We start from the raw sequence: 26,533 nt of genomic DNA on the forward strand, positions 1-26,533 counted from the left end.
AACTTAATATTTTAAAATGTATCGTGATGGCAAAGCTGAATTTTCAGTCTCACGTTATCTTTCAGTAATGCTAATTTTGTACTCAAGAAACATTCATATTTTTGTGCAAACTGAGCACCATTTTTTAATTTAAAAGGACAGCATTTATTCTGAATGTATCTTATTTTTTTGGACAGATGTCTTTCCTGTCACTATAGATCCATTAAAAATAATTTTTTTTTTAGGAAAAATAAATGCTTACCTTAAACGGTTCATGTCACGTTGCTAATAAAGAACATTATTTTGTGTATTTGGTGTAATGAAATATGTTTATGCGATTTAGGGTAAAAAAAAAAAACCACATTATTTTCCACATATTTCCCAATTATTGTTGCTCCTCTATGCCCGAATTTCTGCATCGATTTTTACAAAGCTCATTGTTCTGAAAAGCGAGATATGCTCTGATTGGCCAGCTATCCAGTGCATTATGATTGTCCGAATACCTCAAGCATGTGACAGAAATGTTACAGCCCTTACCATATTGTGATGCTGTGTCCAGGTGTGACATTACAAAAACAATAAAACCCGTTATAAAAGAGGCATTTGTTGCATCCAGTGGGGACATAATTACTGATTATAATAAGTTATACTGTCTTTTCATGGATTGCGTTTCATCGCTCCGCGTAAACATAAAACCATGTCTGGATTTGTGATCGGAGAAATAACAAACAAGCGCTACTCTACACTGCTCAAAACTTGTGTTTGAATCATCATTGGGAAATTCTTTAAATATGAAAACGTACTTAGAAACTCTGAGTCAGAAGCGCCAGCATTGTAGGCTATTCTCCCAGGATCAGGACACAGTCCTCCGTAAAATGCGTTGAACACACACTGATATTTGGGTTGAACTGTTCTGGAAGAGTGTTGTAAATACAACTTAACCACTGATTTCTTGATGTGTCCAATTTTGGAATACCAAAATAAATAGTTTACCTTTCACAACGAAACACATCGTCTCCAAGACATGGCGACGGCTGCATGTACTGCAGCGAGAATCAGAGTTACACCTTCTTTCTTTGCGGAACATTTGGGCGGTGTTATGTAAATCTTCCCACACAGTGATGTAAACATGTGGGGTGTGTTTAAACGAGGCGTTTTAGGAGGCCGTGGATGACTCTTAACTTACATAAAGAATATCTCTTTGGGTTTGAGACTTTAGTCTTTGCAACTTTAGGAATCTGATCATTTCACAAACAGCTTGTAACACTCCCAAGAGAAAGGAAAGCTTGAAACTGCATCACATGACCCCTTTAAACTTGTGATTGTATAAAATAAAATGATAAATGGTGAATGGTATAAAAAAAAAATTCACATTTAACCATGTTGCTATATAAGCATGTTTAACTGAAGAATTCAGAGTTTTTTAGAGAGTCCGGTAATGTTTATAACATAACATTTTGTTATCTCATGTCTTGTTTGAGGGACACTAGAAGGACATTTTGATGTCTTCACTGGATGTTGTATGGACAAGCTCAAGTTTAAAGCTCAGTAATTGTGTTATTTTGTTGTTTGTGTTTTGTTGACCCTACACCGGTTAAATGTCAGTCCTTTCATATTTCCCATCACAATCGTTGCTCTACCGACCTGTACTTGCCTAAATATGAGATTATCATACAGCAAGAGCAGGAAGGGTAAGAAACGAGGGATTTCGATGAGAAAGATGTGGCTGATGAAAGTTAGCTGGTACAGATTAAATGAGATCAGGGAGAGGGAAGTAGAGACAAAGCGAGATGAGACCCTCAATAAAACCACAGGGTTCACCACCCATCAAAGCCAAGATGTGAAGCTATAATGAAATCAGACCCCAGCTGAGGTGTGTTTGGGTGGGCAGACCTTTGAGGAGATGGATCATAATGGAACCAAACCACATGGAGAGAAAAAAAAAAAAGAGAGAGTCCAGCACATACAGCCACGGCTGATCTTTGCTCAGGGGGGACTGCAGTAATTCATGCTTTTCCACTGCAAATGCTGCACTCCCAACTGCTGCCAATTTCTGCACTGAATAAATGTGCTGCAGATTTGATTCATTTCGAGCTCTTTCACTTTCCTTTTTGCATTCTGCCTGCTGCAATTCATTTTCACACAAACAATCTCTTTTTGCGTTTCCTGTTGTTCTCTGATTATCTTGAAAATTATAAAGGATTAGTGTGTGAGGAAATCCATTTTACATTCATTCTGTTAATCTACAGTACTCTAACAGTGTTTGGAGTAGCACACTACTTTTTCTACAGTAGGCCTGTATAGTATCCACATTTTCTGAGCAATCATAAAAGAAAAAATATGAAAACATATTATTCTTATTTATATTATTATTATTATTATTATTAAAATTTTATTGAATCTGTCAAAAGTTAAGTTAAATTGTATTTTAAGAAGCAAATAAAAAAATATTTAATTTCTCATCAAAGCTGCATTAAAAAGTAAACTAAAAAGTAAAAACAAAAATATTGTGAAATATTACAATTTAAAATAACTGTTTTGCATTTTGATATATATTAAAATGTAGTTTATTTCTGTGATTCAAAGCTGAATTTTCAGCATCATTACTCCAATCTTCAGTGTCACATGATCCTTCACAAATCATTCTAGTATGCTGATTTGCTGCTCAAGAAAGATTTCTTATTATTATCAATGCTGAAAACAGTTGTGCTGCTTAAAATTTATATGGAAACTGTGAGACTTTTTTCAGGATTCTTTGATATTCTGAAGAACTGAACAGTATTTATTTCAAATAAATGTTTAAACAATTATTAAAATTAAATAAATTATTATTAATTAGTAATTATTAAGTTCTTAAAAATAATAATAATAATAATAATAATAATAATAATTATACTGACCACAAACTATAATTGTAGTATATTCTTATTTATTTATTTATTTATTTATATCTCATCTTGTTAACTAAATTAAACATGATAATGAGATCATGTGACAGCAATCTAGCAAATTACTGTTTGAAATAACTGTAACGTTCTGAGTTGGTGCATTATGAAACTACTTAAAATGTTTTATGCTACATTCTGTCACATAATCAATACCTTGCATGTTTAATTCAGCTGTGGCTTTCATTTATTCTCTTCTACAGTACAAACTAAAAGTTCACATACTGCACATGGTACTGCAGGAATTTCAAGAGTATTTAATATTTTAATAAGTTATAGTAAACACATCCTGTATCAATGCATGATGCATTCTTTTTCGGATACTATTTTAAAACAATACTGGCCCGTAGTTAGTGTGTGCTGTGCAGTATGCAGTAAGCATTATGCTACAGTTCCATTCCCAACATAGATTCTCTTTCATTTCCTTTGGCAGGAATAGTGGTAATTAATGAGGTCACATATTTCACAATTAGAGCTGGGATATGGTTCGAGAGTCTTTTTCCTGTCTCTAGGCACAGATTAATCGGTCTAATGCATGCTGGAGGGGGGGATTATGGGTACTTTTAAATGTCTCAGGTGGGCAAGAATTCTGATTTACTGTACTTACATATTTAACATTGAGCTTCTGTGTTTACGCTGCCATTTTAATGAAGTCCCATCCCAAAGGAGATGCTTCTTATTATCATATCTGTTAGAGGCCGTATTTGTCTGCACGAAATGCACACTCATCTGCAGAACACAGATTAATACAATCGAGTGTCCCAAGAGCTTTGCTTTTAGCCTCAGTCGATGCTGTTTCAAAGCTTGAGACTTTATGAAGATCTCAAAATCTTTTATTTACGTGTTAGCTTTGTCACAACAGCTGATTAAACATCACAATAATCCACAAGCAAATACACGGGGGAATACATTTTCAGCAGATTTTTGGGTTAATAATTTTATTATTTATTAATACATTAACTTAATTGAACTAATTTGACCTTATTGTGAATTGTTACAGAGATATAAAATGACAGGACAGTTCAGATTATTTGGTCTTGGATTTGATAAAACGTTTAAATCCAGACTAGGGTGAAACCACTGATATAAAAAGATACTGAAATTACACATTAAAATCATTTAGTCAACTTTGATCTCCTGTTTGCCCCATAATCATTTATTCATGTCTCCTTTTTTCCAGAGTAAACTGAACCCTCTGAATGTGAGTCCTCCCATTCGAGCCATCGACCAGGACAGAAACATCCAGCCGCCCTCAGACAGACCCGGAATCCTGTACTTCCTTCTGATTGGTAGCTACTTCAATTGAAGTATTATACACAATACACAGTATAAACAACTGCACTCTTAACCAATGTTTCCATACATTTAAACGAGAGACTCAGTTGTTTAATAAATATGTTAATTAGGGTTAAAAAGGATGTGCTGTTGTTGTCTTTAAAACAGCAGACTGTATAAGTTCAGAGAGAAAATAGGAAATTCCCTTTTTATGTATTCAATAGCTTAGTATAAATAATGGCATGAATCAGATAATAGCACAAGTTTTGTGTTTCTCTCTGTACTGTGTTTCAGGTCAGCCTGCTACATACCCAGAATTCTTCTCACTCAACAGAAGCACGGCTGAGCTGCGGCTGCTGAAGCCTGTGGACAGAGAGCTGTATCAGCGCTTCGATCTTGTCATTAAGGTCATTATATCACCATCAGTTTGTCTTCTACAGACGGCTGTGAAGATAGGAGTGTTTTATCTTACACCCTGCTCATCATCTCCAGAAGCGTTTATATTTAAGCATCAACAAGAGTGTCATCATTTTTACAGAATTGCTGGTTGAATGTTTTTTCAACCAGACAAACACCCTGAATTAACTATAGTATATTTCTGGAAATATTCTCTTCATATTGTAGCAGTAGTATCAGCAATAACTGTCCGTATCTACAAGCTATCACTGTGGTTATGTTTAAAAATCATGTGAGCTGTCTATTTAGGAATCATTTTAAAGCATTGTATTCGCTTGATGCAAAGGATGCTATAAAAGGTACATAGTATAATTATTTTACAATTTATTATTATTTATTAATTTATTATTTCAAGGCAGCATTGCATTTATACTTTTGTGAAAAATGTGGTTCCGCAGTGCATTTGTGACAAACTTTCAAAAGAAGTGCAAAAGAAGTATATATATATACTGTTCAAAAGTTTGAACTTTTATTTTAGAATTTTTATTTTTTTTATTTTTGAGAAATTAGCAAGAATGCATTAAACTGAACAAAAGCGAGAGTAAAGGCATTTATGATGTTTCAAAATATTTATATTTCAGCATTTTAGAGTGCTGTTCTTTTAAAAATGTATAATGGTTTCCACAACAATATTAAGTAGCACAATTCTTTTAAACATTTCAGAAAGATCATGTGACACCCATGTGATCATGAGAAAAATCCATCACACTAATAAATTACATTTAAAAACATTTTGACATAGAAAACGGCTGTTTTGAATTGTAATAATAATTTACATTTGTAAATATTTTTGATCAAATAAATGTAGCACTAGGAAGCATGAGACTTCTTTTGAAAACATCTTTCCAACCCCAAAATTTGAACAGTAGTGTAGTTCTGTTTAATTAAAAATATACTATTTTACCCAGTTTTTTTATGTGCTATGTATTTTTATGCTTTTATCACATCATTAGTTTAGCACTGAAATCAATCAGTTATTCTGGTTCCCCATGAGCTTTGTGCAAAGAGCTCTATTTGTATACCTCACAGTTTCTGCCTATGTAGAGCGTTCCATCTCAGTTAGGATGCTGCCTTTGTAGGTGGGAGACAGCGAGGCAGCTCACTAGCTTTTGGAATAGAGCTTTGTATATTTAATTACATTAAACATGCTGTATCTTTTAATTGAATTGAACTGGAAGAGAGAGAGCAGAGGGAGAAATTGAAAAAAGGAAGCGAGCGCTGGTGTGAAATTATTCTGCTCTGTCATAGATATGGGTAACACAACAGTGTAACAGCAGGGGTAATTTAAATGTTTCCTCTGTGAAACGATGCATGACTGTGTTTGCTGTTGTGATTTTGTAGTTTCATAATAACAAAGAACGATATGGTATTCTCAGTTCGCTTCAAGCTTGCTGAAATTCGAGACCAAATAACAAACAAAACATTGCCGCTGTCAACACTGTCAGAAGTCTGTATGTGTGCGTGTTTTAAATGTGTGAAGTGGCTACTGAGTTACTGAGCTGCAGTCTTTCATGGATTCTTAATGATAATGGCTCATAACAGAAATTTAAATATTCAAGGAGATGTATCCACTCCTCTTCAATAAACAAAGACCAACTTTTAGCCATTTTATATATATATATGTGAGAAATTTTCAGTTTATATTGTTTGTTTGTGAACAGGCCGAGCAGGATAACGGTCACCCTCTTCCTGCATACGCTAACCTGCAGATTGAAATTCTGGATGAGAACAATCAGGCACCATATTTCCAGCGATCCATGTACCAGGGCTTCATCAGTGAGTCTGCCTCGGTTGGCACCACCATCTCAGGGGTCGCCAACCTCACGGCCCCGCTGGGCATCATCGCACTGGACAACGACATAGAAGAGGTGAGATGTTCTCCTGAAAAGTGCCTGGACATTTTCATAATGTTGCTTCACTCCTGTCTTGGGAATGCAAAGATACATAAATCACAGATGGTTTCAGTCTCTCCATATGCTTTATATTGTAGCTGCTGCCAGGGGCCACACCAGTAGGTACCTGAGTGATGTGTACCCTTTTCTTTTCTTTTCTTTTCTTTTGTAGTTAAAATATAGTGGTTTTACAAATGCAGTTTTCTTTCCTTTGATGCTGTGTTTCCTTTTAGTACAGGAAGATTGGCCATGATATATTGAATAGTTTGTCTCTTTTTAGCCAATAGGCTTTAATTAGTCACAGCTGTAAGCCATTGGTTGTTACACTTTGTTGTTAGATAAAATTTTGCATGCAAAATGAGTTAACATAATATATATACACACACACACACACATACACACACATATATATATATATATATATATATATATGTATATATATATATACATAATATATATAGTTTTTAACATTGTATGTGTTAACATTATATTTATAGATTTCCTTCAAAAGAGATATTGTAAGATGTACAAATGTTACTCAGTGTTATCCTGGCTTGTACATAGTGTAAATATGCAAAACATGAATTATTTAGATTTTAATGAATCTTTAATTGTATAAAAAAGTGCAATTAGAACTTGCTAGTAAAATTATACTCTTGAAAAATTATTTATATGATAAAAATAACAGATTTACATAAGTGGGATATATTATACATGTATATTAACAAATAAATAAATAAAATATATATAGTAATTTGTAATTTTATTTACATGTTTTATATTCAAATTTCTCTCTGTCTATAACTGAATTAAACAGACTTAATAGATGAGATAAACTAATGCAGGTGGTTTGCAGACAAACAGCTTGTATTGACAAATGTATGTAATATGTATGAATTACATACATATGTATGTAAATGATCATAGATATGTATGATCATTTTTAATGAAGCAATCGTTTGTCAGTTTAAAATGTGCATGTACTTAATTTTCTCTCTAGATTTATAGGTTATATTTTGACTTTTGAATTCTCTGGACTTTGAAAACAAGCTCTTGTATTTCTGTAGAGACTCTTGCATGTCAGAGTGAATGAGGTGGTCGTGTTTAAGCAACCTGACTGCATGAGGTTTGTGTGGATGGTGTGTCATGCTCATATTAATAGTAGTGTAGTAATGCTGCATTTGACCTCTTATCACTGTTTTTTTGTAAAGACAAAAGATCCTCAGCTGAAGATCACTCTGAATGACTACACCTCCATCTTCTCCATCACGTCTACTGGCATCACACGTTACCTTACTCTGCTGAAACCAGTGGACCGAGAGATACAGACCAACTACACCTTAACGGTACGTGGCACACATAAACTTTGTATAAAGAAAATAAAGCCTTTTTAGGACCATTACATTATTTTCATTGTAACATTATTCTTATGGCATTTAAGGACTTTTTGTATTGCAATTAATATTATTATAATTGGTGGTGATTCTCGTTTCTGTATCAGTGCCATTCGAAATCTATGTTAGAGGGAAAAAGTCAGTAATTAATACTTAAATCAACCTAAATTAAATAATTAATTTTATGTTTATAATTATATATATATATATATATATATATATATATATATATATATATATATATATATATATATATATATATACATGGCCTTAGCCAGGCTTTAAAAATGTGTGAGGTCCAGGGGGTTTCTATAATAACCCCCTTATTATATAATTGTGCTATAATAACACCTATAAATACAACTTATTTGTATACGTTATTATAAAACTTGAAAAGAGACAGAAATGTAGATGTTTTGGAGAGATGCTAATTTTTATTGCATCAAAGTTTGTTAATACTATATTTATGTGGTGGATAATTTTATCAGTTATTTATTATTCATGCAAACATACATATTACTTACTAACCGTGTTATTTTCGGATAGTCAAGATTAAGACAAAGACAACACCTGATAAACATCACCCGATTGTCAACTCCAGTGGTGCAGAAGGTAAAGTGTAAGACATATATATTTTAACATGTTCGACCCGGGTTCGATTCCGACTTTTGGCAATTTTTTTTCTCCCTTATCAAATTTCAAATCACATCAGAAAAGCATTTATTTTAAACATTTTCAATGAAAATTAAGTAAATAATCAAAAAGTTAAGGGTCGTGAAGGGAGGGCTTTATTGTCCCAATAAGGTGGCATCCATTAAATTAGACTCAATAAGTTATTATTGCATACTGTTTTATAATGTACTACAATATTGAGGTGCAGATAATTGCCACTATTTGCAGTAAGTAGTATAAATAGCAGAAAACCCTGCTAATTTAACATAGTATAAATATAATCTATAGATATTTTGCTATTAAAATAAACAGAAACTTATAAATAAATAAAATAAACCGAAATTATTTCAAATATTTTGGAAATTAGATTAGAAATAGTTATTGCTCACCATACACTGCAACTTCCTACTTTATTAACTTTCTAAAGTGTCAAATTAAGTGGAAAAACGAGTCAAAAACGCTTATAATAGGCTGCGCTCTCGCTCACTGTAAACTCGTTCACTTCGGAAGCGTCTTGCAGTGATTATTTTCATACCATGGACGCTAAACATTCTGAATTATACATGCAGATATTCATATGATGAGTTTAGCAGCAAATTAATCAATCAGAGAACAAATTTCATTTTCGAACATGAAAAATTTATATTTATATGTATATACATTTTTTTAGTATAAAATTTATAAATTAGGGATACTCAAAATTACCGTTTAACCCAGTGATCCTCAGATCTGGCTTGTGAGACCCACTTTCCTTCAGAGTTTAGCTCTAACCCCAATCAAACACAGTTACTTTGCTAATAAATGTTTTCACGATCATTAGAAAATCACAGGTAGGCACGAACTTTGACAGAATAATACTATCAGTTAAACAGTTTAAAAGTTATTAATTTTGCTGAATTGTCAAAGAAAAATATTCTATACATATTTTTTTTTTCATTCACGGGGGGCGTCAATACGTGCAACCACACATGCTACAGACATGTTTTGCTGTGCAAGCACCTGCTCCACCTTCAGTTAACTGAAGTAGTAAAGGCAACACAATGGCAAAAGGCAATATGTGATAAAAAGATTAGCAGAGAGGGAATCTGTGAGTTAAAGTCTGAATGGGTTATAGCCTAGAAAGTACACAAAGAGTGCTCCCCCTTATAATCATTAAAAAGCTTTTAAGAGTTAGAGTTTAGAGTTTTTTATATTCAGTGAAGCTCTACACTACTTCACAATTAACTGGTATTTTCCACACAGCATCAACATGTTGATTTTTTAAATTAAATACTAGACAAACTGTGCAAGGTAGGCCTGCTATTTATTTTCGGACAGTTCGATTCAATAAACCGGTTGAAGAAAACGGTTCACCGATTCTTTTGTACTCGACCTAATGACTTCATTTGCGATGATTGCCCTTGATTCAAGTCTTTATGATTATAAAATGTTCCTATGATTAAAACATTAGATTTCTGAAAATTGGATTTTATGTACAGTTCCTGTCACTCATGTCACTACTCTCGTTGAAAATGAATGACTGGCCACTTTAGTTCAGTCTTTTCAGTCTTCTGTCCTCTTGAGATTACTTACTGCTCTTCTAAAACACTGTGTGAGTCACGATCTGTCCTGTGGGACTCCTCTGGCATGAGGAGCATCCACTTTATTAACAACAGGCAATGTTCTTACTTTAAGATGAATATTTCTGTCTTGAACATCAAGTCTCACCATGACAACTATTTGCTGTGATGAGCAAAATAAAGCGATTGAAACAATGCTGTTTGTTCAGTATGTGAAGTGTCTCTTCAGGACTCTGTCCATCGATTGGTTCTATTGATTGAGATTTAGGCTCAAGTGTCTGTGATCTTTCCAGAATCCCTCATCTCCAAGGAGCAGTTAAAAGACAGCTGGATCACAGGAGGAATATTTCAGTGCAGTGTTTTGATCATTGTTTAATATGAGAGGTGTAGTTTGTTCAATTGACTATTGACCGTTTCAGTTGGGGGTGATGTCATCAGGGATGACAGAAATAGGCAAGATGTATGAATTATTTAATTATGTTAATTTAATTATGTATTTATGTCAAATTAATGAGTTATGAGTATGAGAATAATGGATATATGTGTTGGACCAGACTATTCAGTTATTCTTTCGGTGGGTTGGAATTGGATTTTCAATTTTGAGATTCAAATAATCTTTTTTTTTTTTTTTTTTTTTACATCTGGGATCCCCCATGGAATGGTTCTTAATCGCTCCTGGATATAGCTGCTTTTTAATATCGGGCCGAAAAAGTTCTAAGAACTATTTGGTACGGTTACAGTTTGCCTGGTATGATGCATTAGGCCCAGAATTCTCAGCACAGTTAGACGAAGAAAAAAAAAATGTCTGAGCCGGTTTGGTTTGCTGAGGAAACTTTTGCGCTTATTTATATTATACCTGTCTTCACCTTGTTTATTTTATTTTTCACGTCAAGAGTTGTGTCCTTTTATCTGTTATTGAATGAAGTAAATATCACATGTAAATGGAGTCCCGAAAACAGAAAAATCTTCTCATCGTCCATATCGCTGTTTATATTACACTACGCACACAGCAACAACTGACGTATTTGTATTGCGTTCCAAAGAGCTCCGTTATCAGCATCACAGTTGAAAATGAAACCGTATCCATGCTGACTGGCCCGTATCGGCATGGTCATGAACGTCATGAATCCATTCATCTTGAAGAGAAGACAAAAATGGAGAAGACCTCAGTTGTGTGGGAGCACTTTAAATTAAGTGAGGAAAAGACAAAGGCAGTGTGCCAGATATGCAATTTGAAACTGGCCTACCACAACAGCACATCGAGTTGGAAAAATTTGTTCTTTAAGTGGTATGCCTAGTATATATTCCTTGGAAGATACTTGCGAATACGGCAGTCATAAAAAAACGTACAACAGCCCAGCCTAATAATAATTTGACTATATTTAAAGGATTGTTCATAACAGACCTGTGTGTTTTGTATAACTAGTGCTGTGTCTGTACATGGACCATGTAAGTCCTGTCTGCGTGAGGTGTGCTCCGCCGCGCCATTGCACACACGCACTCTTAATGTTAAGAAACTGACAGAGATGAGCAAGAGAGCGAGCCTTTTGTATAGTGTGTGACTGGACTCAGATGTGTGTGTAATCAGTGAGAAGAATTGTGGGAATTGTAGTCCAGGGTGATCTGTGACAGTCTGTGTGGTGCAAGAGTCAATGTAAAGCACAGGCAAATTCTGGTGGCGAACGGACAGAACCCCTCCCCAAAGATCAGCTTCCAGACACTCCCCACAGTGCAGGATCAAGGAGGGCGATGAAACGGATATGGAACCAGGGGTGGGACGGAGGGCCAGGTCCATGAGGCAGTGCAGCAACATGGACCTGAAGCAGGACCAGCAGAGCAGGAAACCAGGAAGAAGCCGGAGGCACAGGCGGAGCTGAAGACCACCAGATCAGAGCAGATGAGTCCGAAGACCCCACAGCGGAGCAGACGGAGCAGGCAGAGATGATAACCATGACCAGGATGACAGAGGAGCTGAAACAAAGAAAAATGACAGAGCGTGAATGTACACACAGATGTGTGTGTAAAAAAAGAATCACCCCCTTTAAAATAATCACATTTTGTTACTTTGCTGCCTGAAATGAAGATGGACAACATTTTGTTTTATCCATCTGTACTCATCTGAAACATCCAAGTGAAAGATATAACACCAACATGTCAGATAAAAAAATAAAAGAAGACTCAATGAGCTGGAAAAAGGATCACCCCCTGGTGTCAGTATTTTGCTGAACCACCTTTTGCTTTAAACAGCCTTTAGTCTTTTGGGATTTGTCTCTTTCTCTACTAACTTTGCACATCTAGACTTTGCAATATCTTTGCAGCACTTCTCAGGTTCAGGTAAATTTGATGGAGAGATTTGTGGACTGCAGTCTTCAAGTAATTCCACAGATTTTCAGTGGAGTTTAACTCATTTTAACTTCAGTTTTGTTGTGTGCTTTGGGTCATTGCCATGTTGGAAGGTATCCCTTCTTCCCATTGACAATTTTCTGGCAGAGGGCAGCAGATTTTCCTAAGGAATTTGATGTTTTTGGTCCCATCCATTTTCTTTTTGTAGATTTAGAGTTGACGACCAAGTCCAACCAAGTTTAAAACAGGTTCAGTGGGTTCACATCACATCCTCTGTATAGATTGAAAAATATAATAAATTTTAATGCATTTACAAGACAGAAAAAAAACACTTCCAGACTGCTTCCAGAAAAGTTTAAGAAGGCAGAAAAACATCAGACTAAATTAATGATTTGAATAAATAAACTGAATAGATTTAGTAATTTAGTTCACAAAGAGCATAAACATTTTAAATACTTTATGTTTTCTAAAGCTTCTCTGTGTGTATGTGTGTGTGTGTGTGTGTGTGTGTGTAAATAATTAGTTTGTTTTAAAAATGTATGGGACCCTGTGAACTACCTTAATTTGGATCAAGAGAATCGGGGAATAGCTTTATAGCATTACATATTTATCACATCAGGACATAGGCCACTGGCTTTGGCCAATCAAAGTTTACAATTTTGGGATGGCCAAACAAATCGTACTCACCCGGACACGCCCCATCACCGTGAGATCGTGACAATTATTGTTCTGACAATAAGCGTTAATCCAATTGAAAGGCTTAACAATAGTCTGCTTATCAGCACAAAACAGAGACCCAATCACATTTAATATGTTTTCTTTTATAAAGAATAAAACAGGTTGAAACAAATACATGAAAGGAAATTAGCTGTAGAGTTATTAGGCCGGAGAGAGACCAGCACAATCAAATTCAACTTCCCTGCTGTGTGTCTTTAATGCAAAACTTCATCAAAATGTGAAGTCTCTTTCATTTATTCACCTCACATTGTTAAAAAAAAACCTGTATGACTTTATTCTGTGCACTCTTAAAAAAGTGTTATTTCATAATGTCATAGAAGAACCATTTTTCATTCCCCAAAGAACCTTTCAGTTAACTGTTCTTAAAAGAACCATTTTTTCTTAAGAACATTTAATAATTAAAATAATCTTTTTCCACTGTAGAGCACATTTTGTGCAATGGAATCATTATATGGATGTTAAATATTCTTCACGGAATAGGTGCAAGTGAAGAAGAGTGTAGAACCCAAAATAATATGTTTAGAAGATAGTTTGAGCTGCTCACTTCCATAAACTGATGGTTACTGGGGCTCTAAAGTTCCAAAAAGTGGAAGTTTTGGGCTGAACTATTCTTTTTAAAAGTCTATTTTTAAAGTAAGGGTGAATTTTTTAATGCAGTGTGACCTTTTTGGCTGTGAGCAGTCACATGCGGCCCGTCTTCAGGGGTTCAGCTGGACAGTTGATCCTCTGACAGGCCAAAGTTTGAATTCCCATCACGATTCTGCTGCCTCCCTTTAACTGACAAACACCTTTTCCTCTTCCCCTTATCCTCTGATCCTCCCTCTTTCATTCAGCAACACCAGCTAAAAATAAAAATGTAAACTAAAATCTCTTTTGTTTCTTCTTGACATTAAAACTGGACACTGATGTCTCCTGCTTGCCAGTAATCTTACATGTTTCTCCTTTAAAGTTTCAAAGGAGAGCCTAAATGAAACACAAGTGAGACTTTATTGAATTTTCCAGAGCTATGAAAGAGCAACTTCCTCCGGGAGCTTCTAATACAAGGGTTTTTCTGAGCGAATGTTTTTTAGTCTTGTTTTTTGTTTATTCAATTTCGTAACTTTCATTGCCTATTCAAAATCCATTAGAGCCAGACACATAGAGGGGAAACTGGGTAAAAATGCTCTTTAAATGACATAAATGGAGCTGAAATTCTCTGAGTCAGACACTGAGATGTTTCTCACTCTCTGAGTTTTGTGGTAGAAGTTATTGTAAGGAAAATAGTGAGATTTTGATCACTGAGAGATCAAATGACACTGTCTTCCATGCTGTCTTGAACTTGCTCTTTGTTCTGTCTCTTCAATTTCTCTTTTTATTGCTGTACCATAATATCCCTTTTGATCGTGTTTGATTGAATACGTGAAGCTCTGAGACAATACTAATCTGAGCTACTCTCACATCAGTTTCAAAGGCATTCTGGAACAGACGGACAGCTGAAGAGTTTATTGGAAAGCTGAATCTTACCAGGGGTGTTATAGTTAACTAAAACTAAAATCATAAAAATGTAGAGATGCACAGATATGAAATTTCTCAGCCAATAGCGACAGCAGATTATTCAGAATTCTATCTGCCAATACCAGCAGTTTGGCTTTCTTAATAAAAAATAAAAAAATAAATAAAACAAATCTCTGCCAACTAATACTGTGAACTATACAGGGAACACTGTCATTTGGTACATTAGAGGTTAAAATGAACAACAACACTACTAGATTCAATGCTACTTATGTTCAGATACTCAACTGCCCATAAGGTAGTTTTCATAAAAAAAAACTTGTCTTCAATACTTTAATTTTTAAAACTTAATTTTTACTAGGGTTGGGAACCTAGTTCTTTTTTTTTTAAGAAACGGAATCATGAGCAATTTAAAATTTTCTGAAAATGGTTCTGGTGCGACACGTGACCAAGCACTTTGAGCAGCCTTGCGCCTGTGTTCTGATATTCAGCATTTTCCCATAAAGCAGTGGTCTCAAACTCAATTCCTGGAGGGCCACAGCTCTGCAGAGTTTAGCTCCAACCAGCTCCAAATCACACCTGCTTGGAAGTTTCTAGTAATCCTGAAGACCTTGATTAGCTGGATCAGGTGTGTTTGATTAGGGTTGGAGCTGTGGCCCTCCAGGAATTGAGTTTAAGACCTATGCCATAAAGGATGTCACAAACCAAATAACAGAAATGTCGCCCTGCCTCTTTAATTACTGAGCACAATGTTTCAACTGACGTGCACTCCACAGACTCGCCGCACCGCATAGTGTCTTTAACTGCCGACCGTACACATAGTTTTGTCTGACTGTACATGTACTAGCAGCACTCAGCACCTGCCGCCACTAAATTACATTATATTTGTTCCATATTGTCATTAATATACATACTGACTTCAGTATGTATACTTCAACTTGGACCACTAAATAAATAGACTGCTATTGTTATGTAAGTATGAGGGTTAGATTATTTAGTGTACAGGTCATTTCAAGAGTGATAAACAAAGTGATAGAAAATATTTATTTTCATGCATTTTAAATGTAAAAAAATGTGGAAACCACTCATTGCATCACACCATCTCCTGACTGTATTATTATTTGTAAAATAGGGACTTTATGGAGTGTGTGTATACATGGTTATAAGTATAAAAGTTCATATTTCATTAATTTAGAGAAATGAACAAGTGTCTTAACCCTCGAGGGACTATTTGGCCAACCAGCTTATTCCATTTTGAAAAGCATAATATTATTGATATTGTAAAAAACATCAACTTTGAAACACATGCTGATTGATGGACTAGCATTACTCAACATTACTTACTACCTTCCAGCAACGCTACATTCAGTGAAGGTAAAATAGTAAAAAAAAAAACATAATAATAGTGCATTTAAATAGAACCGGAAAATTTGTATACTGCAGTGTTAATTTCGTTGACTAAATATTTTCGTCATTATTTTCGTCACGAATATATTTTTGCTGACGAAAACGAAACGAAAACTAAAATAGAAGGCCCTGATGGAGACTAAAACTATGACTAAATTGATTGACATTATCGTCAACGAATAAAGGACGAGACGAAAATAGACTGTGACGAAAATCAAATCAGCAGACGGGAGAGATGCGAGGAATGAGCAAAAGAACCGGCAAAACAGAACAGACTGCATGAGAGAAGAGAACCAATCAGAGCCTGACTTATTGAGACGTGAAGCGAAGGTTTTCAGTTTTTATGAGCTCCCGGGAAGTCGGCATTCGAAGAGGTGATAGGGACTTTAAGCAACAGCCTCTGGTGGAACGGCAACGCCATTCTGGCGTTGTATTGCGCCTGCGCGAATTTAACTGCTACTTTGTGACGTTCTAATTTAACGGTCTACTACGGGAGAACAGCTGATTTGCCAGAGTCGCTACAACGTGAGAAGTTAGGTAAATAAATGTTATGTTTTTAGACTTATTTACATCATACAATATTAAAAACTCCTCATCTGACAAAAGATTGTCATTTAACGCCAAAAGCAATCCTTCTCTTGCTTTTTTAAATTATATATTTTTTTGGATCTCAATAAATGAATTAATGCTGCGTTGCGCTGTTCTGTTTTACCGTTGCTTAGTGACTTTTACGTTCTTGGCTACAGCGGTGTGACGGCAAACTTCCGGTCGCTGTAGCCGTTCCATTCGCAGCTGTTGCTTAAAGTCCCTACTGTCTAAAAGAGCGACAAAATGTCCACAGCTCACTTCACGTTTGACGACGAACAAAACAAAACAAAGTGTAAAGCACGCAGAGCGCTCATTCGTGGCAAGAACACAACCAATTTGAAAAGACATTTACAGACGAGCCACCCGGACATTTTCTCAAATGTAATTTCACAACGATGTTCTTTTGTTTATTGAGCTAAGCAAAATTGGAATAGTGCAGTGCGTAGATGTTGTAGCATTAAATATTACGAACTGAAAAGTACTGTAAAATAGCCCCTTCTTCAAATTAGATGAGAGCACAATACTAATACGTAATATTATGATACATACATTTGATTAATACTAATGTTTAGTATATTTTATAATGTTCTACTTGTTGACAATATCACAAATATTTCTATATTAGTCATGTGAAACATGAATGTTCACATCCTATCATTATACATACAAATCTAGCAATATTGTAGTATTTAAAACATACAATATTGCTAGACAAATGAATACCTTATAAAATCTTGTTACTTTTTTTATCCACCTAGCTGCCAACTTATTAAATATTTACTTTAAATGTATGCACTTATTGTTCAGCTCAGCTGTAAACTTTAAGGTCCTGGACCTAACTTTATTTTTCTTTTATTGATGGTCAATTGGCAGCTAGTTATTGTTTACATTATCATGACAGTGTTTGTTGCTGCATAAAAGCTTTTGAATCGAAATAAAGACACAGTTGTGTTGAAATAAAGTTGAATTTGTGTTTTATATATTTTGGTAAAGTTTGTTTCCTATACCAGCTGTAAAATATTGTCTAGTAAATCTGTTATTGATTTTAGTCTTATTTTAGTCGACTAAAATACCAAGCAATTTTAGTCGACTAAAATACCAAGCAATTTTAGTCGACTAAAATAAGACTAAAATTAAAACAAATCAGATGACTAAAACTTGACTAAAACTAAAAAGAATTATAGTCAAAAGACTAAGACTAAAACTAAATTAAAATTTCGTGTCAAAATTAACACTGGTATACTGTAATATATGTTGAATTTTGGCATTGTCATCCTTTAAATTAAGTTTACAATAAGTAATAAACAGTGTTGAGCATTGAGTAGTTGAGTATTGTGCATTTTTCCTTACCACTATTTTTTTTATAGTTGTTTAATGATTTTAATGGAACTGGAATCGGAACCTGAACCATTTAATGGAAACGGAACCAGAACCAGAGAATTTCTACCGATTCCCAACCCTAATTCTTACTGTAATCTACTAATGCCAATCCAAAACAAAAGTCCACTATATCTGTCTGCCTGTCCTTAAAATGCATTTCTTGACTATATAAGATACGCCAAGCAGCTGAAAGATCTCCAAGAATCAGCAGCCAAACTCTCCTTAAGGTCAAACTCAGCGAGTGTCTAATAACAGTACAATCGAGTAGTCAACTTGCCTAGGGCCAATGCAAGAACTCCACCTGGATACAGAACAAACCACTCTGGAGATCTCGCTGTCCTGGAGCTGTTCTCCAGTGTAATGTTTACATATGCAATACTCTCCTCTCCTGCTCAAGCTGAGCAACCGCTGGGCTTTGATCCACATTTACTGCCACTATTCTCTGGGGGAAAAGCTCATGGAAATGCAAGCCGAGGAACAACAGAGTAACCTACGGCTGCTAGCTCAGCACTTTGAGTGCCTTTGAAAGGAGCGCAGTGGGAGACGTTGGACAAATGTTAGCTGTGGCAATTTTTGCCGATAACATTTGTAAGCTGTCCCATAATACTGAGAATTTGTTGTATGAAGTGCCCACATGCTGTGCTATACGTCAGATACATATTAAATCAGTCGGATCTAAAGAAGAAAAAAATTCTTGGTTTGCAAGTAAAATTGCAAAAGATATATAAGAATAAAGCATGTTACTGTATAAATAATTTTATATTGTAATGTATATATATATATATATATATATATATATATATATATATATATATATATATATATATATATATATATATATATATATATATAAATTTTATTAAATTAAATTAATGCATTTAGCAGACGCTTTTATCCAAAGCTACTTACAGTGCATTCAGGCTATCAATTTTTACTTGTCATACCTATATATATATATTCTTTAAATATTTTACATATGCTTAAATCAAGAAAATATATATAGATATATATGAATAAATCATCTTTAATTAATAAATCATAAAAATTGTGAAATGTATAAGTTGTGAAATTACATTTATTTCTTATATTTTATTGAAAATATATACTTGTATATAAAATATTATAAAACATATAATAAATATATAAAATATTAAATATAAAACTAAATGTTTTTTCAAAAATGTTATATAAATTTTCTATACATTTTCTCCAATATTTATAAGCAGACATACACACACACACACAATGAGTATATCAAGCCAATGAGTGAACCGACATTTTCAGAAAAGAAAAGATACAACATTTTCTTTGTTGTGAAATGCTGTTGAATTTATTTATTTATTTGTTTATTTCCTCCCAAAGTTGGTGGCTTCTGATGGCGTTCAACAGAGCAGACCCGTGACGGTGGACATTCTGGTCATCGATGCGAATGACAACACTCCCACTTTCAGTCAGGTGTCCTACAGCGTGGAGATCTTCACTAATATGCTGCCCGGAGAGACCGTCCTGCAGGTGAGGACACAGCACTACAGCTCACAAACCTTCACTTTGCTTATGAGAATTCATGTATGAATCATTTATTCATAATGGAGTGTTTGTTGAGAACTCCAAATGTGATTTGGAGTGTGAAATGAACTCGGCACTATGTTTGTTTCATTAATAACTTAAGATTATAGGCAAATTATTTAATATGACTCAACAGCATCTGGATTTTATTTATCTATTTATATTTCTGAAGAAATAAGTAAAAAAAATGCATTGAAAAATGGAGCAAACAGTCATTAAGCTAAATGAACTCAAAGAATAGCAGGCAATAAAGCAACCTTTTTTAAAGAGGAACCAGATCATATGAACTGAAGCTAATGAACTGCAGTGAGTCATACTGTCTGTTTACATCTTTAACCAGACTTACTGAATCCCATTCATATGCCTAAAAATAGTTTTTCTCCCCAGGTTGCCTTGTGAATAATTTGTATGTATTTTTATGTTAACTTTTCAGTAGATTTTTTCCAGTGTTGATGTATAACTGCCAACTAAAAATGGTGAAGTTTCTGACTTTACGGCGTGTTGTTGTGTCACAATGCTTTGAATAATGCAGTCTCCACAGTAACAAACAGCTTTTTCAAAACAGTAGCATGGGAAAACCATTGTGAGATTTATTCCGTTTGTTTTATTTCATTCTTTGAAAAGGTTTTTCACTGTGAAATATTTTTATTTCCGCTTTAGCCAAGCATTTTTTTTTTTTTTTTGTAAGTAGCTTTTCTTTAATTAAATTGCTTTAAATTATTCAGTTTCAAAGTAGCTTTCCAAACACCGGTTTGTTCAGATGACCTGTCAATCTGTCTGTCTCATTCTGTCTCTTTCTTTTGCCACATTTTGTAAGTGACAAATACATCTTCATCAGAGTTCATCAGTGCATTGAATTTCATCTGAATTGATCTGTGAATGTAATGCAGATTAATCAGCAATATTTAGGTTGTGTATTTGGTGGTAGAGTGCAGTTGACACTTCTGTAAATAACCAAACTCTGTTTGTGTATAGACCAGCATTAAGCACTCAGAAGACAAATGACAACTGTTCTCATCTGAATTGTGAAAGTGGCTTATGTAGACATGGTGGGCTGACAAAAAGTAGGGCAAAATGATATAAAAGTGAACATAATGTGTGCTTTTCTTTCCCTCAGGCTATGGCATATTCATTCTCTCTCTCAGTAACGATTCTCTCAGCTTTATTTTGGTACTCTGCTCATGTTCTGCTCCGCCTGTGTTTGTCTCATTCCGACACGGCTGGGTCACGATTCAAAGGAAAATCAGTCACATAAAGGCCTGTAGTTTCTCTTGAAATAACAAGCTGCCCAGATCCTCCTGAAATGAGGTCACAGTTCAGAGCTAGGTCAACTGGGCCACTTGGATGTGTTTTATAAGCCATATTTGCCGCCCTTGAGTGTGTGTGTGTTTTTCCATACGTCAGCACTCCAAGCAGCTAAAGACTCGGCTGTATGGATCAGTGCTTCTGGAGAGTTTTCTCAATAATGAGAGCTGTGGATGGAGGTGGCGCTTTCTTATTAGAAGGACTCTGAATTAATTATTCTCAGGGTGTATTTATTGCCCCAGTGCTTTTAAAGATGATAACATTCAGGGTTAAGAGTTTACATCTAAATGATGTCTTTGAACCTAATCAAAAGTCTTTAGTCTTTGATCTGTACCTTTTGTGTTTGAGAATTTATCCTGAATAATCATATTATGCTTCTTTTAAACCTCATTAACACTGAGAGTCTAATCTGCATTTTAATAAGGATGGAATCGTGGATTTTCTGTTATGGTTGATTTAAAGTAATGAGTGTTGAGTTTAAAGAAAGAAAAAGTTCAGCAAGTAGAACTAAGACCTCATCTATAAATATTATGAGAAAAAATGGCATCTAAATATTATATTAAAAAAGTACTAGGCTTGTGTGCACGGTGCCGTGGTATCTCCTTGGTTTTTAAACCATGCATTCTAGGAGTACCATGATGTTCAATAAAGTATACTACCAGTTAAACATTTAGATGTGTTTCTTCATCCGTTCAAAATGAAATACAATTTGTTAGAAAGACAAATGCCTGAAAAATAAATAAATAAATGGACATGATATTTTCAGTCCCATGAAAATCATATGGCAATATATTGTAATATTTTAGTTATACAATTTATTTTAATATATAATTATTAATTGTAGTTAGTTTTTATAAGTTCTTATACGTTGAACAGCTTGATAAAACAATAACTGTCCATCTTCATTTCAGGCTGCAATGCAACAAAATATGATTATTGATATTTTATAATATATAATTATATGTAGTATGTATTTAATATAATATTTCATGTAATATAATATAGATTTTTAGTCATTGTTTGTAGTTTTATTTTCTAGTAATTTTTTTTATTGTTGTTCTAAACAGTTTAATAGATTTGAAATTGCTCTTTGTGTGTACATTCTCTTTAAAATCAGTTAACACAAAGCTATTAAATACCAAAATCTGAGTACATTACCATATCACTTATTGGAAGGGTAATATCAAACTGTTGTGACACACAGATAAAGAAGATCAGTGTGAACTAGAAGAATGTGGCTTAAAATAAAAATGTCTCTGTTTCTTCTGTCAGCTGACAGCTCAGGACGCTGACGCTGGTTTAAATGGCCTCATCACATACGTCATCCTGGCTGGAGATCAAGGTGATTTCATCATCAACAACCGCACAGGACGAATCACGTTAGCACCAGGGGTCACACTGAGAGTCGGTCGTTCCTACGCACTGACCGTCAGAGCGTCGGACAACGCTCCCGACCCCGAGAGGAGGTCAGATGTGACTGCATTACATCGGTTACATCTCTCGGTTTTGTCGGCTTGTGTCTTTGGTCTTTTATTTTCTTTGTTACTTTGCATATAGGAGCTCCATAACTACAGTCTATATAGAGGTTCTGCCACCCAACAATCAGAGTCCACCACGATTCCCCCTACAGACCTACAACCTGGAGATCAGCGAGGCCATGAGGATAGGAGCCATACTGCTGAATCTGCAGGTATACACATAGATTTTACTTTTATATATTTATATATAATGTTAATATATTAAAATATGAATATAATATTTAATAAAAATGTATAAAATGTATAAATTTTAATCATATATTTAATAAATTATATATTTTTAGCCATGATTTGACTTTTCATTTTCTGTGCAATATCTATAAAGTGATTTGCAGAAATTATTATCCAGTAATCACAAATGACTGAAAAAGTCTTGAAAATTCATGGGTCAAAAGGTTTTGGAAGCCTGGTCTTAAGCCTTCGCAGTCCGATCAAATTATGAGCCAAAAAAAGGATGTTGGCAGATACACTGGAAATAGAAGGTCAAGCTGAATGCATTGCATTGTGGGATGCAGTATCTCATGCAGTATGACCTTTTGTATACTGCACGTTTTGATAAATGTAGTAGGTCATCTGGGTATTCTGTGCATGTGGAAAATTAGCATACTACTGAATGCACAGGAAAGATATTGCTGAAGTAGTGTGTTGTAAGCCATTCCAGCATGATGTCATGAGAATGTATATGTATTTTACACAAAATTTGGTTTTACAAAAAGTACATTTACTTACGTTTGCATAGACACTAAAACATACAATACTGACATATTTACATCATTTAAACATTCAACATTGATATATTGACATTTGAAATGGTGGTTGAAACAGTTCTGACAAACAGCACAAACACTGTGTGCAACGGTACAGTCAGAAGGCTTTTCAGTCTACAAATCGCATTCATTTACTGTGGTAACACTATTTTGGAGATAAATGTGGGATATTCATATTGAATTGTGTTATATTATTAATGTAACCATGTATTAAATGTATTAAAAGAGTAATGTTTTTTTGTGATGAAGTTGTAGCATTTGTGCATTTATACTAAATGTATTTAGACTACTGTTTTTCATACAAATACTTAGACCCTATAGCAATGTATAATATATACTATGGAAAACCAGTGACTAATTTTAATAAAACTCAAACAGTCAGAATAATTACATTTGACCATACAAAAAATTTTTTTTTACTTTTTTTTTTTTTTTTTTTTTTAGATGTTACTGTTTTTGTTTTTGTTAACGAACATACATTTACATCATCATCATAACACACGTTACTACTGTCAACTCAAGCTACTGTCAAATGTGCATTTCTAAGAGACAAAAAAAACAAAAACATAATATTTATACTGCAAACTGTGCTGACGATATGCATCAAAATCAGGAACACAAACCTGTTTCATGATTTGAAACAATATCACTTAATTATAATTTTGTAATTAAAATAGTATATGATATTATACAACTCAGGTGTACAGACAGATTGAGCTGTCTAACTTTAAAAACAGCATAATCGGTAACAGCAGATATCCTGGAAAATCTACCAAAGGTGTAAGGTTACACATTAATATGTGTTGTAAAATGTCACTGATTCTACATTTGTTCGTTATGTCCTTCAATCAAACTTGACATTTTCATTTAAGTGCACTGTTATCCTGCAATTGATTTTGTTACATTGATTTTATGTTTCACCAGCCAGTATTTGTCTGAACTACTAGTGTAAATGAAGTGTGAATTGGTGTATTTTCACAGGCTACAGACCGTGAGCTGGATCCGATCACCTATCAGATAGCAAGCGGTGACCCGCAGCAGGTCTTCAACCTTTCACGAACGTAAGTTTTCATTAATAAATAAAATTCATCAATTAAGAATGTACAGATCCTATAAAACTACATTTCCCCTAAAAGTGTAACACACGACTCTTGTATTACATTCAGGATATTTGAACTTTTTTGCACATTCTAACAAGCCCAACACAGAACACTGACTCATCCAATTGTGTGAGTTTAGGGATGGGAATATCTAGTACATATATAACATATTGTTTAAACAGCACATACATTTGCATCTCTTTGCATGAGAGTCCCTCAAGACAAAGGCACAAACAAGCTTGCAGTGTGAAATCTTCTGTCAGTGGGAGAGATTGTGTGTGAAATTGAAAGGCTTTATTTAATTGTAACATCATATAGTTGGTTTATTTATGACACATAAGACTGTTGTTAGTAGTTACAATAGAGAATCCAGAGAGCAGAAGAGCAGTGCTAGTGCTGTATACATCTCTTGCCTCATTTTCATGGTTCACTTAATCTCTTCTTTTCTTTTGTCTTTTTCTGTTATCTCACCTCACCTAGTCTGTACTCAGTTTTGTCTCTTCTCCTCATCTTGCTTTGCTGTGTCTTGCCTTATCTAATATCATAGTTTCTGTTCTTATCTCTTTTTATCGTGTCTCTTCTAATCAATTATCTTCTCATCATGTCACCTTGATTTGCCTCTTTATGCTTCACCGTGTCTTTATCACTTCATTTACTCTTACCTTATCTCTTCTCATCTGATATCTTCTCTTCTCTTCTCCTCTCTTCTCTTCTCTTCTCTTCCCTTCTCTTCTCTTCTCTTCTCTTCTCTTCTCTTCTCTTCTCTTCTCTTCTCCTCTTCAAAATTCAGTAAAAGAGACAGATTATTAATATCATCAGTAATATCATTGGTAAAAAGTCAGTGAAGGTGTTTTTTTTTTTTTTGAGGTGACTGCTGAAATAAAACACTCCTTCATTGATTTGTCTTATAACGGATTTTATTTTATTTTTTTCTGCTGAAGAAACAGCAAAGACAGTTGAAGAGTCATTAAAGACGGATGTTAAAATTTAAATACTTTGCCTTGAATGCTGTGTGGCTGGCAGAAGGTTTTGTGAAGCTGAAAGAAAAGAGAATCTCATTCACTGAAGTGTTTTATATGGCTGTTTCACAGGCTTCAGAGGACACGTTCAATATCACTTTTGTAGGGGTCATCTGAAGAGGAATATAATTGTACACACACACACTCACACACAAACGTGCAAGCAGCAAAGCAGCCTGCTTCTTGTGCTGTGTGTGACTGCAATGTTAACAGGAACTTGTCTGTCCATCTCCCCCATCTATGGTGCGTTATGATTTGGTTATGAGACCCAATGACTTTTGACATCACTGATGTGATTCATCTTGGAGCACTAAATAAATGCATAGTGTATGTTTCACCATTCACATGCATTTTATGAAAAAATATCCACCTAAAATCTCCCTATGTGTTTGAAGAAAAGAATCATTGAGCTTGGAAATGAAAAAGAGGAGTGAATGACAGAATTTGGGAAAAGTTTGGATAAAATGCTCATTTAATTTAGTTGACGAGATTAATCACTCTCCTCAATATAAAAAAATAGACATTTATAAAGGCATAATGAAGAAAAAACAATACTATAATATTTTGTACAATGATGGTCTTTGGCAGGAGTTTCATTTTCTCTCTCTCTCTCTCTCTCTCTCTCTCTCTCTCTACGTCCCGTCCCAGTTTGTGTCCGTGTACTTTTTTTAAATGGCAGAAAATAAAGCAAAAATAATAATAATAATAATAATAATAATGAGATGAAAATATTTGGACGGAGACAAACAGTTAAATAGAAAATTAAATGAACGTGTTGTGTGTCTGTTCAGTATAGGTCTTCTGCTACTAGCCAAACCTCTGGACAGAGAGACCATCGACCAGTATCTCCTCATCGTCACGGCATCCGACGGCAACCCAGGAGGGGTGAGACTGCACCCATCCCACAATATCAGCACTGACTGATTCAAACATCTGATCTCTTCACATCCTCTTCTCATATCTTTCATATAATAGGTTTTATGCCACGTATACATGTTGCTTTAAACACACACAGTATCTACACAAAAGCAATCGCAAACAAAGCGGAAAACTGTGTATTTCTATATAATTTGGTATTCATGAGTTTATTACTTTTGCATAGTCATTACTGTCAAAACT

The 26,533-nt window shown here is 34.5% G+C and overlaps 1 protein-coding gene across 9 annotated transcripts in view; it reads left to right on the forward strand.

The window, feature by feature from the left end:
• LOC113112445 (protocadherin-15-like) overlaps positions 1-26,533 on the forward strand; it is a 171,470-nt gene that overhangs the window by 76,387 nt on the left and 68,550 nt on the right. For all 9 annotated transcript variants that reach the window (XM_026278031.1, XM_026278026.1, XM_026278034.1 and 6 more), the window contains 9 exons: positions 4,105-4,213; positions 4,494-4,606; positions 6,317-6,523; positions 7,759-7,893; positions 19,482-19,631; positions 22,263-22,456; positions 22,548-22,680; positions 24,277-24,356; positions 26,206-26,299. In XM_026278031.1, coding sequence (XP_026133816.1) covers positions 4,105-4,213; positions 4,494-4,606; positions 6,317-6,523; positions 7,759-7,893; positions 19,482-19,631; positions 22,263-22,456; positions 22,548-22,680; positions 24,277-24,356; positions 26,206-26,299 — 1,215 coding nt within the window. The remainder of the gene's footprint in view (positions 1-4,104; positions 4,214-4,493; positions 4,607-6,316; positions 6,524-7,758; positions 7,894-19,481; positions 19,632-22,262; positions 22,457-22,547; positions 22,681-24,276; positions 24,357-26,205; positions 26,300-26,533) is intronic.

The sequence above is a fragment of the Carassius auratus genome, chromosome 13 (assembly GCF_003368295.1).
Source record: "Carassius auratus strain Wakin chromosome 13, ASM336829v1, whole genome shotgun sequence".
In the NCBI taxonomy this organism is placed as follows: Eukaryota; Metazoa; Chordata; class Actinopteri; order Cypriniformes; family Cyprinidae; genus Carassius; species Carassius auratus.